The 19230-nt window shown below is 42.8% G+C and overlaps 1 protein-coding gene across 5 annotated transcripts in view; it reads right to left on the bottom strand.

The window, feature by feature from the left end:
* The window catches only part of LOC121550843 (collagen alpha-1(XVIII) chain), a 185118-nt gene that overhangs the window by 37272 nt on the left and 128616 nt on the right, over window positions 1-19230 (bottom strand). For all 5 annotated transcript variants that reach the window (XM_045209797.1, XM_045209798.1, XM_045209793.1 and 2 more), the window contains 10 exons: window positions 14016-14137; window positions 13046-13072; window positions 11993-12199; window positions 11289-11315; window positions 9284-9346; window positions 8622-8705; window positions 8318-8368; window positions 7495-7623; window positions 7110-7172; window positions 2639-2683 (listed from right to left, as the gene is read on the bottom strand). In XM_045209797.1, coding sequence (XP_045065732.1) covers window positions 2639-2683; window positions 7110-7172; window positions 7495-7623; window positions 8318-8368; window positions 8622-8705; window positions 9284-9346; window positions 11289-11315; window positions 11993-12199; window positions 13046-13072; window positions 14016-14137 — 818 coding nt within the window. The remainder of the gene's footprint in view (window positions 1-2638; window positions 2684-7109; window positions 7173-7494; window positions 7624-8317; window positions 8369-8621; window positions 8706-9283; window positions 9347-11288; window positions 11316-11992; window positions 12200-13045; window positions 13073-14015; window positions 14138-19230) is intronic.

Below are 19230 nucleotides of genomic sequence, written 5' to 3'. Positions count from 1 at the left end.
CAGCAAAGACTAAAAACAGTCGCATGTATTCGTGAATGCAACTGCTTACATAGGAACTGTTTATTTATTGTGTACGCTAATTAGCCTATTCAAGGTTTGCTTTGTTATTTTATTTTAAAACTAAAACGCTTGATTGCATTTCAAATCATGAATGACTTGATTGCTGTGTGATGACATGAACAAATGAATGATTGATTGATACAACAGCCTATATAAGTATTGAAATATAGGCCTAAGTAAGTTACAGTATTAAGACTAAACAGGATGCGCACTTAGGCCTACAGCTCCATTGTGGTTAAATAATAATAATAATAATAATAATAATAATAATAATAATAATAATAATAATAATAATAATAATAATAATAATAATAATAACAACAAGGAGATCAAGAAAAAGGAGTGTTAATATTATTATAAATATAATTCTTTGGACAATTTGGAACAGTGTAAACAACACACAATGAATTATAAGTAATTCCAGAGAGGCTGTTCTAACAAAACAAAAAATTGTAAAGCCTTTATTACAGCATAGCAAAGACTAAAAGCAGCCGAAATTGTTTATCCAACATTTTGTGGTTGCATGAGGCTCGGTGCTCACGGAATCAGTAGGCTACACAAGCAGGATCTGTCTTATTTCTGTAGATACAGCACATTTGGAAAGTATTCAGACCCCTTCCCTGTATATACATTTTGCTACGTTACAGCCTTATTCTAAAATGTGTAAAATATATTTTTTTCCTCATCAATCTACACACAATAGCCCATAATGACAAAGAGAAAACAAGTTTTTAGAAATGTGTGCAAATTTATTAAACATAAAAACAGAAATACCTTATTTACGTAAGTATTCAGACCCTGCAGAAATGTTTTGGTACCCTTCCCCAGATCTGTGTCTCAACACAATCCTGTCTTGGAGCTCTACGGACAATTCCTTCGACCTCATGGCTTGGTTTTTGCTCTGACATGCACTGTCAACTGTGGGACCTTATATAGACAGGTGTGTGCCTTTCCAAATCATGTCCAATCAATTGAATTTACCACAGGTGGACTGCAATCAAGTTGTAGAAACATCTCAAGGATGATCAATGGAAACAGGATGCACCTGAGCTCAATTTCGAGTCTCATAGCAAAGGGTCTGAATACTTATGGAAATACGTTTATTTTTTATTTATTTTTATCTTTAATAAATGTGCAAAAAAAAAAACGTTTTTGCTTTGTCATTACGGGGTATTGTGTGTAGATTAATGAGGAATTTTTTTTATTTAATCAATTTTAGAAAAAGTCTGTAACGTAACAAAATGTGGAAAAAGGCAAGTGGTCCCGTGTAGCTCAGTTGGAAGAGCATGGCGTTTGCAACGCCAGGGTTGTGGGTTCGATTCCCACGTGGGGGCAAGTATGAAAATGTATGCACTCACTAACCGTAAGTCGCTCTGGATAAGAGCGTCTGCTAAAATGTAAATGTCTGAAACTTTCCATATGCAATGTATGGATGATTTATAAAGCCAGGCACATTTAACAGGCTACTGATTATAGACCTAATTAAGTTGGGGTTTCCTCTCTCCTTTACTTTTCTTAGACAATTAAGGCAAGGGCTGTTTTCTCGTCTCCTAACTCCGCTGCTGCCTCCGCCGCATTGTTCTCAACACCGATACGCTGGGTAACTTTGCTATTATGCACATAGCAACATGGTCTAGGAAAAGGCGCCTATTCAACAGCGCACTGATGTTTCAGAACCGCGGACAGCGACCACTATCCAATGCGGGAGAAGGCCCATTTGTTATAAAATAGTATGTTTTATTAGTGTTGCACCATTGTTCTTATGTGATATAACCACATACAATTTCAGTAGCACGTCTCAGAGTGATGGACTGTGCCATCCCCACGGCCTCCACAATGGATTAATCCACTCAGACAGGCGTGAATCAGACAGGTGTCTTGTACATCATGAAAATTATATATTTTCTGCTATTGCTCGACTAAAGAAATCTCGTTCGACCCACAGCCTATCGACCAAACAATCGACCAGTCTACTAAATTGGGTCAGCCCTACAGTTCATGCAGACATGCTAAATTGATTTGTTTTAGGCATTCCACATTCTTAACATATTTTTTAAACTACATTTAGTACAGCACATTAAAACAAAATCAAGGGTCGTCAACTCTGGTCTTGGAGAGCTACTGGCTGTGCAGGCATTTGGAACAAAAGCATGTGCACCCAGTAGTTCTCCATGGAAGTGGGTGTAAGAGAAACCTGGGTCGTGTTCATTAGGGCATCCAACAGAAAACAATATAAAACCTTTTGCAAGTGAAGTTCAGGTAGCCCCTCCCTGTTTCAGTCTGTTTGGTGCCTAATGATCACAACCCTGCCTTAGAGACACAGAAAGTCTACTCTCCCATGCTGGGGACCTGGTACCTGCTGCATATTGGCAGGTGTAGGAGAGGAAGATGACGTAGAGTAAGAAGAGAACAGGTTGGAGAGATAGCTAGGAAGGTAGAAGGAGGAGGAGCTTTGCTGGAGGAAGAGAGGAATAGAGGGAACACTTAAGCCCTTGCAGAATACTGTATGTTTTCAAATCTGAATTCTGTGTTTTCAAAGGAGTTTTTGATAAAGTAAAGTAAAAGGCTCGGTACCCACCTTCGCGCCGACTGCTCCCGGAAGACCGAGTTCACCTGGATCACCCTGTAGAGGGGGAATGTAGAGGTGATCAACTTGAGTTAATTCAAATCAAAAAAATAAAAATACATTTTATTTGCCACATGCGCCGAATACAACAGGTGTAGACATTACAGTGAAATGCTTACTTACAAGCCGTTAACCAACAATGAAAAGTAAAATAAAAAAAGCGTTAAGTAAAAAAATAAAAGCAAATAACTAAAAAGCAGCAGTAAAATAAAATAACAGTAGGGAGGCTATATACAGGGGGGTACCGGTACAGAGTCAATGTGCGGGGGCACCGGCTAGCCGAGGTAATTGAGGTAATATGTACATGTGGGTAGAGTAAAAGTGACTATGCATAAACAATGAACAGAGTAAGAGCAGCATAAAATAGGGGGATGGGGTGAGATGTGTGGGCAGTGCAAATAGTCCGGGTAGCCATGATTAGCTGTTCAGGAGTCTTATGGCTTGGGGGGTAGAAGCTGTTGAGAAGCCTTTTGGACCTAGACTTTGCGCTCCAAGTACCGCTTGGCGTGTGGTAGCAGAGAGAACAGTCTATGTCTAGGGTGGCTGGAGTCTTTGACAATTTTTAGGGCCTTCCTCTGACACTGCCTGGTATAGAGGTCCTGGATGGCAGGAAGTTGGGCCCCAGCGATGTACTTGGACGTACGCACTACCCTCTGTAGTGCCTTGCGGTCGGAGGCCGAGCAATTGCCATTCCAGGCGGTGAAGCAACCAGTCAGGATGCTCTCGATGGTGCAGCTGTAGAACTTTTTGAGGATCTGAGGACCCATGCCAAATCTTTTCAGTCTCCCTCTTCACGACTGACTTGGTGTGTTTGGACCATAATAGTTTGTTGGTGATGTGGACACCAAGGAACTTGAAGCTCTCAACCTGTTCCACTACAGTCCCGTCGATGAGAATGGGGGCGTGTTCAGTCCTCTTTTTTTTCCTATAGTCCACAATCATCTCCTTTGTCTTGATAACGATGAGGGAGAGGTTGTTATCTTGGCACCACACGGCCAGGTCTCTGACCTCCTCCATATAGGCTGTCTCATCGTTGTTGGTGACCAGGCCTACCACTGTTGTGTCGTCGGCAAACTTAATGATGGTGTTGGAGTCGTGCCTGGCCATGCAGTCATGCGTGAACAGGGAGAACAGGAGGGGACTGAGCACGCACCCCTGAGGGCCCCCCGTCTTGAGGATCAGCGTGGCAGATGTGTTGTTACCTACCCTTACCACCTGGGGGTGGCCCGTCAGGAAGTCCAGGATCCAGTTGCAGAGGGAGGTGTTTAGTCCCAGGGTCCTTAGCTTAGTGATGAGCTTTGAGGGCACTATGGTGTTGAACGCTGAACTGTAGTCAATGAATAGCATTCTCACGTAGGTGTTCCTCTTGTCCAGGTGGGAAAGGGCAGTGTGGAGTGCAATAGAGATTGCATCATATGTGGATCTGTTGGGGCAGTATGCAAATTGGAGTGGGTCTAGGATTTCTGGGATAATGGTGTTGATGTGAGCCATGACCAGCCTTTCAAAGCACTTCATGGCTACAGACGTGAGTGCTATGGGTCGGTAGTCATTTAGGCAGGTTATCTTAGTGTCCTTGGGCACAGGGACTATGGTGGTCTGCTTGAAACATGTTGGTATTACAGACTCAGTCAGGGACATGTTGAAAATATCAGTGAAGACACTTGCCAGTTGGTCAGCGCATGCTCGGAGTACACGTCCTGGTAATCCGTCTGGCCCTGCGGCCTTGAATGTTGACCTGCTTAAGTCTTACTCACATCGGCTACGGAGAGCGTGATCACATAGTCATCCAGAACAGCTGATGCTGTTGTGCATGCTTCAGTGTTGCTTGCCTCGAAGCGAGCATAGAAGTAATTCAGCTCGTCTGGTAGGCTTGTGTCTCTTGGCAGCTCGCGGCTGTGCTTCCCTTTGTAGTCTGTAATAGTTTTAAGTCCTGCCACATCCGACGAGCGTCAGAGCCGGTGTAGTATGATTCAATATTAGTCCTGTATTGACTCTTTGCCTGTTTCATGGTTCGTCTGAGGGCATAGCGGGATTTCTTATAAGCGTCCGGGTTAGAGTCCCGCTCCTTGAAAGCGGCAGCTCTACCCTTTAGCTCAGTGCGGATGTTGCCTGTAATTCACGGCTTCGGGTAAGTACGTACGGTCAATGTGGGGACGACGTCATCGATGCACATATTGATGAAACCAGTGACTGATGTGGTGTACTCCTCAATGCTATCGGAAGAATCCCGGAACATATTATAGTCTGTGCTAGCAAAACAGTCCTGTAGCTTAGCATCTGCGCCATCTGACTACTTTTTTATTAACCGAGTCACTGGTGCTTCCTGCTTTAGTTTTTGCTTATACAGTGAGGGAAAAAAGTATTTGATCCCCTGCTGATTTTGTACGATTGCCCACTGACAAAGAAATGATCAGTCTATAATTTTAATGGTAGGTTTATTTGAACAGTGAGACAGAATAATTACAAAAAAATCCAGAAAAACGCATGTCAAAAATGTTATAAATTGATTTGCATTTCAATGAGGGAAATAAGTATTTGACCCCCCCTCAATCAGAAAGATTTCTCACTCCCAGGTGTCTTTTATACAGGTAACGAGCTGAGATTAGGAGCACACTCTTAAAGGGAGTGCTCCTAATCTCAGCTTGTTACCTGTATAAAAGACACCTGTCCACAGAAGCAATCAATCAGATTCCAAACTCTCCACCATGGCCAAGACCAAAGAGCTCTCCAAGGATGTCAGGGACAAGATTGTAGACCTACACAAGGCTGGAATGGGCTACAAGACCATCGCCAAGCAGCTTGGTGAGAAGGTGACAACATTTGGTGCGATTATTCGCAAATGGAAGAAACACAAAATAACTGTCAATCTCCCTCAGCCTGGGGCTCCATGCAAGATCTCACCTCGTGGAGTTGCAATGATCATGAGAACGGTGAGGAATCAGCCCAGAACTACACGGGAGGATCTTATCAATGATCTCAAGGCAGCTGGGACCATAGTCACCAAGAAAACAATTGGTAACACACTACGCCGTGAAGGACTGAAATCCTTCAGTGCCCGAAAGGTCCCCCTGCTCAAGAAAGCACATATACAGGGCTGTCTGAAGTTTGCCAATGAACATCTGAATGATTCAGAGGAGAACTGGGTGAAAGTGTTGTGGTCAGATGAGATCAAAATCGAACTCTTTGGCATCAACTCAACTCGCCATGTTTGGAGGAGGAGGAATGCTGCCTATGACCCCAAGAACACCATCCCCACCGTCAAACATGGAGGTGGAAACATTATGCTTTGGGGGTGTTTTTCTGCTAAGGGGACAGGACAACTTCACCGCATCAAAGGGACGATGGACGGAGCCATGTACCGTCAAATCTTGGGTGAGAACCTCCTTCCCTCAGCCAGGGCATTGAAAATGGGTCGTGGATGGGAATTCCAGCATGACAATGACCCAAAACACACGGCCAAGGCAACAAAGGAGTGGCTCAAGAAGAAGCACATTAAGATCCTGGAGTGGCCTAGCCAGTCTCCAGACCTTAATCCCATAGAAAATCTGTGGAGGGAGCTGAAGGTTCGAGTTGCCAAACGTCAGCCTTGAAACCTTAATGACTTGAAGATCTGCAAAGAGGAGTGGGACAAAATCCCTCCTGAGATGTGTGCAAACCTGGTGGCCAACTACAAGAAACGTCTGACCTCTGTGATTGCCAACAAGGGTTTTACCACGAAGTACTAAGTCGTGTTTTGCAGAGGGGTCAAATACTTATTTCCCTCATTAAAATGCAAATCAATTTATAACATTTTTGACATGCGTTTTTCTGGATTTTTTTTGTTGTTATTCTGTCTCTCACTGTTCAAATAAACCTACCATTAAAATTATAGACTGATCATGTCTTTGTCAGTGGGAAAATGTACAAAATCAGCAGGGGATCAAATACTTTTTTCCCTCACTGTAAGCAGGAATCAGGAGGATAGAGTTATGGTCAGATTTGCCAAATGGAGGGCGAGGGAGAGCTTTGTATGCGTCTCTGTGTGTGGAGTAAAGGTGGTCTAGAGTTTTTTGTACATTTAACATGCTGGTTAGGTAGAACGGACTTATTTTTCCCTGCATTAAAGTCCCCGGCCGCTAGGAACGCTGCCTCTGGATGAGTTTACTTATTGCCTTATACAGCTCATTGAGTGCAATCTTAGTGCCAGCATCGGTTTGTGGTGGTAGATAGACAGCTACGAAAAATATAGATGAAAACTCTCTTGGTAAATAGTGTGGTCTACAGTTTATCATGAGATACTCTACCTCCGGCGATCCCATTCAAGTCCCATAGGTACTTCTCTTCAGAAAACAATCAATGATGCCATTTGGTAATGACACAAAAAGCCATGATGAAGAGATGGAAAGAGCTTGATCATTAGAATAATTTGTGTTTTTTCAGTCACCTTCTCTCCCCTGGCCCCTGCAACTCCTGTTCGACCATCAGTACCAGGTGGGCCGGGTAACCCCTAAAAAGCACAAGTTTAGGACTTAATATTATGTTTATTAACTTAATCATCATCATAATCATTCCACTTTGCACAGTGTATCAGCGGTGTGGTGAGTCAATTGATTGTTAGTTACAGTATATTAATAAAAAATATTTGTAAAATATAGATCAATGCACATAGGTCACCTTCCCTCTGACATTATGATAAAGCACAGTACATCCATTACAAATAATCATGGATAGAAACACAATGAAACACTTATGACTATTATGGTTCCACTGTGGTTTGTTACATGAAAGGCAAACAAATGGAGAGAAGGGTGCATCTCCTGAGGACCTACCGGTTGACCAGGGGCACCATCTTGTCCTGGGGGACCTTGGGGGCCAAACGAGCGAGAGAGCCCTGTCCCAGCAACGGCGGGACCTGGGGCCCCGGGGGGTCCAGGAGGGCCAGGCAAACCAGGCAGTCCCTATCACCCCAGAAAATACACAGAGAATACATCATAAATCATGTTAGCCCATTCAACTCCTCTCCTCCCCCTGCAACTGTTCTCCCAGTTTGTTGCTGCAAAAAATAATGTACAATTCTCAGTCAATTTAGTAAAATAAAAGTAAATAAATCAATACATTTTTGTCAGAGTAAACTGCTGATGGACGTCCATGAACCCTAGTTTGTAAAGGACAACATATCTTAAAAGGAACATATTGTATCAAATCAAATCATAGCTTGTGACCAAATAAAGCAAGGAATGCTTTCAGCTTGACATCGGGTAAGTAAATCAAGGCCTTTCCAAATTCCTTCAAATGCATTTCACAGCTCAAGTCGCGTTCCAATTTGAGGTAGGACGCTGTGCGCTCCTTGAGTTGGATGTTTGATCAGGCGAATACATAAAACAATCTGTACTGAGTTTGGGGTTGTTTATACAGGTGTAGTGGAGCCCTAACAACGCACCGAGATTAAGTTTCCCCTAGGTGCAGATCTAGGATCAGCTTCCCTTCCCCCAATCCTAATCTTAACCATTAGTCAGGAAAATGCTAAACTGACCCAAGATCAGCGTCTAGGGGAAACTTCACCCTACACCCCTAACAACTGCACCTGAACCAGTGTGGGATGACGAGGCAATCTATGGCCCTTTTGCTTATGGAGAAGAAAAGTGTACCTACCCGAAGAGTCTCCAAGTCAGGGAACCCAGAGCCTTCCATGTCCACAAAGGTCTGAAACAAAGAAGGTGAAATAGCTCAGACACATCATAGAAGTCATGTGCTCCACAACTACTGTAGCTCTCTTGACCCCTTCTTCCCATCTGAAAGAATTTAGCTAAAATATGATTTGTTGATCTCAACTGAAAATGTTTGGTATCAACAACCCTGTTCTGGTGGTTTCAGGGTACTTTGCTAGCTGCAAGTGGTTGTAGAAAATACATAACTAGGCCTTTGGCTCAAATGACTGAGGTCAATGTGGACTCACCGGCCGGTCGTGTCTGGATGCTGCTGGGGGTCCGGGGGGCCCTGGAGGTCCACTGGGGCCCGGCTGGCCCTCACCACGGTCACCCTGTGGAGCAGACACAAATGAACGACTGACTGCATTAGTGATTAGCTAGTAATTGCCCTAAGGGGACAAATAAACTTGTATTGAATGACCTAGGCATGGGCTGCGTGATGAATATCAGCCTATTCCCTTCATAGTGCACTACTTTTGACTAGAGCCCAAGTAGCGCCCTATAAAGGGAATTGGGTGCAACTTGAGACACAAACAAGGGGTACATCTCAATATGGTCATGTGGTTTATTACACAAGATCTGAAGCAGCGTTCGAAACGTTTCAATCAATAAGTCTTCTTTGACTTTTGTTGAACTGGATTGATCCCCCACTCATGGCACTGGCTATTACTGACACTGGTCTTTGACTCATTGAGGCAGGCAATCCACAGATAACAGACTGCAACTGACGACAGGTGGATAATGTCTAGCCTGGTCCGAGATCTGTTTGTCTTTTCTTGCTAACTCCTTTGTTCAGTGTCTTGCCAAACAACCATAAGAGTTGGCTATACAGAATAAACAGATCTGGGACGAAGCTACATGATGCCAGCTTCTCAATACAACAATGTCATGACATGACAGCATATAGTACCTTCTCTCCTTTGAGACCGGAGTCTCCTGGTGTTCCAGGGAAGCCTGGCGGTCCAACAGGGCCCTGGGTAAGAGACAGAGCAGAGAGCAGACTAGTATCTTGAGAAATACAAGTACTGGCAATTAAAGATGCTACACCTAAGCTGTGTTCGAATACCCATACTAATATACTACATACTTAATGAGTATATACTATATACTATTAATTAATTTTAGTATACTGTAAACAAACGGTCTCCTTTCAGTTGAGCGTACTATAAATTCGCCTGTCTACCGGAAGTTGATGCTGTTGCTATGCAACCTATTGCTAGCTTGTTAGCATAACAAATTACTAGCTAGACATCTTACGATTTCGGGTGTGTTCGTAAATTCAATCTGGAGTGCCAGAGTGCTCTCGTAAATTCAGAGCGTCGTCAGATTGTCCGTTCGTAAATTCGAAGCGTTCAGAGCGCACACTGTGTTCTGACCTCACAACAGCAGTTAAGCACCCAAGCTAACTGGCTAACTTGCTAGCTACTATACTCCCAGACAAAAATGAGAGAACACCTCACTCTGAACATTTTACTCGTCCTAGCAGAGCTGGTTAGGCTGTTTTCATGTTATCCAGAGCGTTGGTGACTAACTGTGCTGCTGGCAATTACGCTTTTTTGAGGACGTTTACTGACACCAGCCATATTCAACGGGTGTTGAGCGTTCGTAAATTCATCAGTTATTCTGCGCTCTGGCACACTCAGACGAGAGTGCTCTGAAATCGTAGTAGATAGCCAGAATTAACAATGCCCATTGAGAACGCACAACAACTATACCACTTAGCTAAGCGAAGAATGACGTGAATAATCAAGTCAATAAACGCTGGGTAGTTAGTTAGATAGCATATAGTTAATATATTGGCAAGTTCGACGATGTATTAGTAGCCAACTAAAGATAGGTAGCTAGCTAACATACTGGTACATACTGCTGTAATGATATGCTATGTGGTTCGTAAGTTTAGCGTAACTAACAAATTGTCACGTAACTTATTTGAAAAGTAATTACTTTATTACATTGGTCAACATTTTCTTAACATTTGTTATAATTAGTTAAAGCAATGAATTTGTATCCGCTCTCGTCGGACTTCGGCTGAATATTTTCTACCATTTTCTTCAAAATCTGAAAACGTTGTGAAGCCACGCCCATTTTCTGAAGAATTGCATTATGGGCCCTAAAACTACGGAAATAGTGTCCACTGCTTGTACACTTCGTATTTTGGCGAATTTAGTACGACATCCGGGAAGTTTTGGCATACTAACTATATCCATACTATGACCAATAAGCATACTACATACTACATTTACATCACAATAGTACTGTTAGTGCAGTTAGTATGAGTATTCAAACACAGCTCCAGAATTTCTCCCCTATGTGGAAGCTAGGTGAATTGTAATAGCACTAGGCTGCATTCAAAACAAATCTCTCCCCGCATCCCATTTCCCCGTAATATGGCGGAGACTCGCGCTTGAGCCTTTTACTTTCGGTAAGAAACTGTAAAAAACAATATTTTTGGTTATTGAAAATATATTTCACAGCGCTTTAGATGGGACAATGATTCCCTACACTATTCAGTGCTTGTTTTGTAACATACATTGAAATTGAGCGAACAGTGTAGGACTTTAGCAACCAGGAAATTACAGAGTGATTTCTACATTGGCCACTTGACCCGATTTCCACTAGATAACACAAACCACAAAGTCAAAACAGCTTTCCCATTTTGACAACAGAAGCCACTCTGGTGGGAGAAATCAATAAGCGAATATCACAGCTAATCACAACACAGGCGGGTAAGTAATACTCTGAAACACTATCATTCCACTATTACTGCAGATATATTAAGGACATTGAAATTACAATGCAAAATATTTAAAATAAATCCTATGTGTAGCACCTTTAAGGCAAACCATCATCACTGCACCACTAGTTATCCATTACATGGTAATGTTCAAAGTACATTGAATAAGTTGTCAACTTACTTGAGATCCATCTTCACCAGGATCACCCTGTGAAGAAGAGACAAATACAAAAAAATTAAAAGGATGGCCTACTACACTGATCAAAAAGGAAAGGATTTAAAACGACGGGTGAATTGCAACCATTGTTGACCACCGTTTTATCTCCAGGTGATCTCTCGTTAAACCATCAATACGCACTAAGATCACCCGCACAGGTTATATGAACGGAAAACTCATGTTAGTACACTCATTACTTTTTATTTTCCAATTTATGCAATCCATGAATTACAACTTGTCTAATAAAGTATGGCTATTTATTATCAAGAGGGGAAAATAAAATATCCTGGTCTAAAATGTGTCACAAAATAATTAAGTTCTGCCTGTTAGTTGCAATTGGCCATAAAAGCTAAGCACTATTCCAGGTAGAAGTGGCCCATAGGCACAGATATAGGATTACTCATAAGGCTTAAATCATCCTACTGTACATTCCGATTCTCAATCCTTCTCCCGAAGTGCCCACTTGCACACTCCCTCTAATGGATTTAACAATGGTGGAAACTCCCTCGAGCCAATGTTTACCCCAATCCAATGCTTTTAAATCCATGATGGGAGTGTGCAAGTGCATTGGGAGAAATGTGGAGAATCAAATCACAGCTGACTGAATAACTTTCTTATTGTTTGCCCTCTGGTGGTATGGAGGAGGAAGGGCAGGGTAGGCAACTCACAGGCTCTCCGTCGGCTCCTGCGGGTCCCTCAGGGCCTGCGGGTCCCGGAGTTCCAGCTAGTCCTCTGGGACCTGCAACCGTCTGAATCACGGAGCCGTCGCCACGTGATACCACCTCTGCCGCGGGCCCCGGGGAGCCGGGTGGTCCGGGGGGACCAGCGGGGCCGGGGTCGCCCTTCGACCCAGGGTATCCAAAGCCTGCTTTTCCCTACGGAGACAAAAGGACAATCAAAAAGTCATTAAAAAGTTATACATCATCATTGTTTCTAAAGAATACCGTCTTGGTATGGAGATGGGAAACCATTATGTTAGCTTCAGGAACAACTTTTTATAATAAAACTGGTTGTGTTGTACATAACAATATGGGTACAGTAATTAGTACATCATGCTACACATACCAGATATAAATGTGACTTTAAATTAAGAGAATAAAGAAGATGATAATGGTGGGAGTTGGCATAATTTGTCGCAGTTCAGGAGGTGAAGAAAGACAATTTTACTTCCAATTGATTCAATGGATGACCGAGTTAAAAAGGAACTGAACACAAAGGCTTTGACATATCCATAAAATCCTCCCTTCAACAGTAGGTCGTAGAGTCCACACTAATCTGAGCAAGAGATTTAAGTACAAGGGTAGGCGAGTGCTTCATTCAAAGTCACTCCATCTTGATCAAAATGCATTGACTGATTATAATGAGGCTATATAAAAAGGTATGGGGGAGACTGATTATAAAATACAAAAGACCAGCACATGAACAAGACAATTGGAGTGCCATTCGTTATTATGTGGTTATTTGGACCACATGTTTAGAAGTAGTGTACACACACATCCAGTAACTTGCAGGTGCAGGGTACAAAAAGTAAAGTCAGAAAGATAGATACATTTTAAAAAATAAAGGCCGATACCTGCTTTCTGTTGAAGGCCCGTGCAGTTTTATTGTGCAACGTTTCGAACTTAAGGTCTTCGTCCAGACAATAAATAATAAACCTGAGGGAGCATTCAACAGTATTTGGGACCACAACAAGGTGACAATAATAGATCATTTGAACATACCTTCATTCCCTTTTCTCCAGGCACTCCCTGCAGGAAAAAACACAAAGAACATGTTAGTATCTATGTATATGACCAAACAATTGTGGCGTGTTTGCAAGCAATAAGATTTATGGGTGCAGGCTTCACCTGGGCCCTGTATGAGTTCTTTCAAAAAGCATCCTTCCACACTAGCAAGTGTTGTGACATTGTGAATTGAGAATAAGTGCTTAAGAAATAACACATTCACCAAACATTAGGAACCCCATCTTAATATTGACTTGCACCCTCCCCCTCCCTTTTTGCCCTTAGAACAGCCTCAATTCATTGGGGAATGGACTCTACAAGGTGTCCAAAGCGTTCCACAAGGACGCTGTCCCATGTTGACTCCAATGCTTCCCACAGTTGTGTCAAGATGGCTGGATGTCCATTGGGTGGTGCACCATTCTTGATACACATGAAAAACTGTTGAGTGTGAAAAACCCAGCAGTATTGCAGTTCTTGACACAAAACGGTGCGCTATCCCATTCAAAGGCACTTAAATATTTTGTCTTGCCCATTCACCCTCAATGGTACACATACACAATCCATGTCTCAATTTTCTCAATGCTTAAAAACCCTTATTTAACCTGTCTCCTCCCCTTCCTCTACACTGATTTAAGTGGATTTAACAAGTGACATCAATAAGGGATCATAGCTTTCACCTGGATTCACCTAGTCAGTCCATGTCATCGAAATATGTTTTGTACACTCAGTGTATATCCTGTATTCACTTCAATATATGGATATTGAACACAGGTTCTAATGCACCTAGAGCATATGAAGCTTTTAAATAGAAAATGAATAGACATTTTGGTATGTCATCTTGTTCACACCGTAATGTTTTTTTTATAGAAGTTTTAGACCAACCATGTTGTTTCATGGAATTTTAACTAGTACACTGTATGAATGTGTCATGTATTTGTTTATTTAAAATTAATCAAAAAGTCTGCACCTTCTCTCCACGTGCTTCTCCTCGTGTGCCCGACTCAGACCCAGAATCTCCCTTTGGACCGAAAGGACCTCTGTCTCCTTTCTCTCCTCTGTCACCCTTCTCTCCTCTAGATACACCCGGGCCTGGAAAACAAAAGAAAGATTGAGAGAAAGAAAGGCAAAAGTTATTACCTCTTCAAAAATAATGAATGGTTGCATCCTTATCCTAAACCTACATTTCCTCCCCCACTATACCGGCAGGAAATGGCTTTCTCGTTTGTTGGCCAGAGCATCCTTGTGTCCTGACTACCGACTGTAATTTATAGGTTGTCGAGAAGCCTTGGAGGATATGGTCATAACCTTCTGGACGGAGTCAAAATTCCACACCTGCATGCACATCGTTTCCGTAAATCCATGTTTGGCCTAGTCCTCATCCCATCATTCCACCAACCAAGCAGGCACTTTAAATTGGTAAACACTTAATTTGGATAGCCCCTATAGATATCCCAAAACCTACAAGTGTCAACTATGACATTTTCAACACAAAGCAAAGAGACAGTTACATTTAAGCAGACGCTCTTATCCAGAGCGACTTACAGTTAGTGAGTGCATACATTTTCATACTGGCCCCCCATGGGAATCGAACCCACAACCCTGGCGTTGCAAACGCCATGCTCTACCAACTGAGCTACACGGGACTGTTGTTGTGCAACGTAGTAAAACAGTTGAAGATGACACCTTATAGTTTGGGGAAAGGTAATGAAGCATCTATAAAAAATAAGTTCTACCCACAGTGCCAATCACTTACAAGTCCAGATACATATGCAATCCATTGCATGCCAATGCAACATGCAGTATGGCATATCCTGCAGTCCAGAGTGAGAGCATCCGAGTCCGACACTTTGTGGGTGCATCTCAATAATCTGAAGTGACTTCTTCTCCGTGTCCGTTTTCTTCAATCTCCACTAATGTAAATTCCTGGTAAAAAAGGTAATCAATTTTTTTCTAATGTTGTGTTCGAGACCACCTAAAGCGAGACCGATTCAAGACCAAGACCGGAGCAAATCGAGTCATCCAACTCGGAATCCAACTCGGAACTCCAAGTCGGGAACTCGGGCCTCTTTCTAGAGCTCCGACCTGAAGATCACTGACATCATGATTCAACCTTGTTTTTTTCAGAGTTCCCAGTTGTCTTAAAAGCACCTTAAATCCAGAGAATGCCAGACTTTGATGACAAAGTTTGATGGCATAATTTGCCCGCAAGAAAGACAGCCGCGCCACCTTCCTGTTCAAGTGAGCACAGCACAACAAGGTGAGTCCAAAAATGTATTGTTTGCTGCTGCATAAATTATTTAATATGCCAGGGAGATATGTATACTGTAGCTAAGAAAGTAATACTAAGTGTATGTTGTGTAGTAAGCTGTTAGTAGCCCATGTGCCTCACCCTAATAATTTGGTACCTTTCCCCCTCATAACTTAGCCTACTGTTCTGACTTGGTGGTGCACATGTAGCCTGTTTTACGGAAATGTCATCATCAAATATTGTAAGAGCTTTCATTGTCTGCTGATATGCCCCCTTTATTTACCCTACGATTCTGACTTGGTGTACAGGGAGAATACTGTAAGAACAGCCCATGTTCTGAATTATGTCACTGTACATTTCAAAAGTGCTGAACAAATAGTTATATTGACTACGTCCGTCTTAGCTCGCTGATTAATGTCTTAATCGAAATTACTGATTGCCTCTTATACGCTCATTGTTCCCTTATGCCATAGTTTGTACATCTTACATTTCAGTAGAAACAACACTTGTTTAAGCAAGTCAGCCATAACAGCTATGTTTTTTAAAAAGGCAGTAAATGAGGCTGAATGAACTGTTTCGCTGCCAGACAGGTGTAGCTGTGGTAAGCATTCACCAAGATTTACATGCTACAATCGCAACTGGCCATTTCAGACTATTGAGATGACACCGCAGTTGTCCTGTTGCAGTCCTGGAGCAGCAGACTTGGACTCCACAGTAAACCGGCCCGCGACATTGACTGAACAGAATCCAAGAAGAAGTAAGACACTTTCTTTTACACTATTTCTTGGTACACATATCAATGTGCATTGCTGTGGCTTGAACTACAGTACCAATTGTGGTCTGAGAAAAAAAAAATGGCACCAATAGTTGGCAAAGCTAGTTTTATTGTTGTTTATTGATTGGACAGGGGCAAGGAAGTGAATTAAAATTGTGTCTCAATTCTTCAGTTTAGGTGACCAACACAATTGGCACCAACACTCACTTGTCACATTTCTAGTGTGGTCTAAAGGTCTAAATGCAGTCAATGTAAACCTGATTGGCTTCACTCAGGAAAGTTAATCCTCCGGAGTAAATTATTGTTTAAATACCACTACTGCAATAACGTCAAAAACACATTTTGTTGTGTTAAAGCCTGAATTTAAAATGGATTAAATTGAGATGTCTTGTCACTGGCCTACACACAATACCCCATAATGTCTCATCGACGGGGCTGTAGTGGAACAGGTTGAGAGCTTCAAGTTCCTTGGTGTCCACATCACCAACGAACTATCATGGTCCAAACACACCAAGACAGTAGTGAAGAGGGCACGACAAAGCCTATTCCCCCTCATGAGACTGAAAAGATTTGGCATGGGTCCTCAGATCCTCAAAAAATTCTACAGCTGCACCATCGAGAGCATCCTGACTGGTTGCATCACCGCCTGGTATGGCAACTGCTTGGCCTCCAACCGCAAGGCACTACAGAGGGTAGTGCGTACGGCCCAGTACTTCACTGGGGCCAAGCTTCCTGCCATCCAGGACCTCTATACCAGGCGGTGTCAGAGGAAGGCCCTCAAAATTGTCAAAGACTCCAGCCACCCTAGTCATAGACTGTTCTCTCTGCTACCGCACGGCAAGCGGTACCGGAGTGCCAAGTCTAGGTCCAAAAGACTTCTCAACAGCATCTACCCCCAAGCCATAAGACTCCTGAACAGCTAATCATGGCTACCCGGACTATTTGCACTGCCCCCCCCACCCCATCCTTTTTACGCTGCTGCTACTCTGTTAATTATTTATGCATAGTCACTTTAACTCTACCCACATGTACATATTACCTCAACTACCTCAACTAGCCGGTGCCCCCGCACATTGACTCTGCAACGGTACCCCCCTGTATATATAGCCTCCCTACTGTCACTTTATTTTACTTCTGCTCTTTTTTTTTTTCCTCAACACTTTTTTTGTTGTTGTTTTTTAAAAACTTTTTTTGTTAAAAATAAATGCACTGTTGGTTAAGGGCTGTAAGTAAGCATTTCCCTGTAATGTCTGCACCTGTTTTATTCGGCGCATGTGACCAATAAAATTTGATTTGATTTGATTTGAATGTCAAAATGGAACTTTGTTTTTAGAAATGTTTACAAAAATATTTTTTATGAAAAGCTGAAATGTCGTGAATAAGTATTCAACCCCTTTGTTATGGCAAGCCTAAATAAGTTCAGGAGTAAAGATTTGCTTAACATAATACATTGCTTGGTCTCACTCTGTGTGCAATAGTATTTAACATAATTTTTGAATGACTACCCCATCTCTGTACCCCACACATACACTATATATACAAAGGTATGTGGACACCCCTTCAAATTAGAGGATTCGGCTATTTCAGCCACACCCATTGCTGACAGGTGCATAAAATCGAGCACACAGCCATGCAATCTCCATAGCGAAACATTGCCAGTAGAATGGTCTTACTGAAGAGCTCAGTGACTTTCAACATGGCACGTCATAGGATGCCACCTTTCCAAAAAGTCAGTTGGTCAAATTTCTGTCCTGCTAGAGCTGCACTGTAAGTGCTGTTATTGTGAAGTGGAAACGTCTAGGAGCAACAATGGCTCAGCCGCGAAGTGGTAGGCCACACAAGCTCACAGAAAGGGATCGCTGAGTGTGAAGCATGTAGCGCGTAAAAATCATCTGTCCTCGATTGCAACACTCTCACTACATAGTTCCAAACTGCCTTTGGAAGCAACTTCAGCACAAGAACTGTTCGTCGGGAGCTTAATGAAATGGGTTTCCATGGCCGAGCAGCCGCACACAAGCCTAAGATCACCATGCGCAATGCAAAGCGTTGGCTGGAGTGGTGTGAAGCTCGCCACCATTAGACTCTGGAGCAGTGGAAACGCGTTCTCTGGAGTGATGAATCACGCTTCACCATCTGGCAGCCCAACGGACAAAACTGGGTTTGGCGGATGCCAGGAGAACGCTACCTGGCCCAATGCATAGTGCCAACTGTAAAGTTTGGTGGAGGAGGAATAATGGTCTGGGGCTGTTTTTTATGGTTCGGGCGAGGCCCCTTAGTTCCAGTGAAGGGAAATCTTAACGCTACAGCATACAATGACATTCTAGACGATTCTGTGCTTCCAACTTTGTGACAACAGTTTGGGGAAGGCCCTTTCCTGTTTCAGCATGACAATGCCCCCGTGCACAAAGTGAGGTCCATACAGAAATGGTTTGTCGAGATCGGTGTGGAAGAACTTGACTGGCCTACACACAGCCCTGACCTCAACCCCATCGAAATCATTTGGTATGAATTGGAACACCAACTGCGAGCCAGGCCTAATCGCCCAACATCAATGCCCGACTTCACTAATGCTCTTGTGGCTGAATGGAAGCAAGTCCCCGCAGCAATGTTCCAACATCTAGTGGAAAGCCTTCCCAGAGGAGTGGCGGCTGTTATAGCAGCAAAGGGGGGACCAACTCCATATAAATACCCATGATTTTGGAATGAGATGTTCGATGAGCAGGTGTCCACATACTTTTGGTCATGTAGTGTACAATTATCTGTAAGCTCCCTCAGTCGAGCAGTGAATTTCAAACACAGATTCAACCACAAAGACCAGGGAGGTTTTCCAATGCCTCACAAAGAAGGGCACCTATTGGTAAATTGGTAAAAATAAAAAAGCACACATTGGAGATCCCTTTGAGCATGGTGAAGCTATTAGTTATACTTTGGATGGTGCATCAATACACCCAGTCAATACAAAGACATATGTGTCCTTCCTAACTCAGTTGTCGGAGAGGAAGGAAACCGCTCATGGATTTGCCCATGAGGCCAATGGTGACTTTAAAATAGTTACAGAGTTGAATGGCTATGATAGGAGAAAACTGAGGATGGATCAACAACATTGTAGTTACTACACAATACTAACCTAATTGACAGAGTGAAAAGGACAGAATAAAA

Source organism: Coregonus clupeaformis, chromosome 4 (assembly GCF_020615455.1).
Source record: "Coregonus clupeaformis isolate EN_2021a chromosome 4, ASM2061545v1, whole genome shotgun sequence".
Taxonomy (NCBI): Eukaryota; Metazoa; Chordata; class Actinopteri; order Salmoniformes; family Salmonidae; genus Coregonus; species Coregonus clupeaformis.
This window is presented reverse-complemented; position numbering and strand designations above follow the sequence as displayed.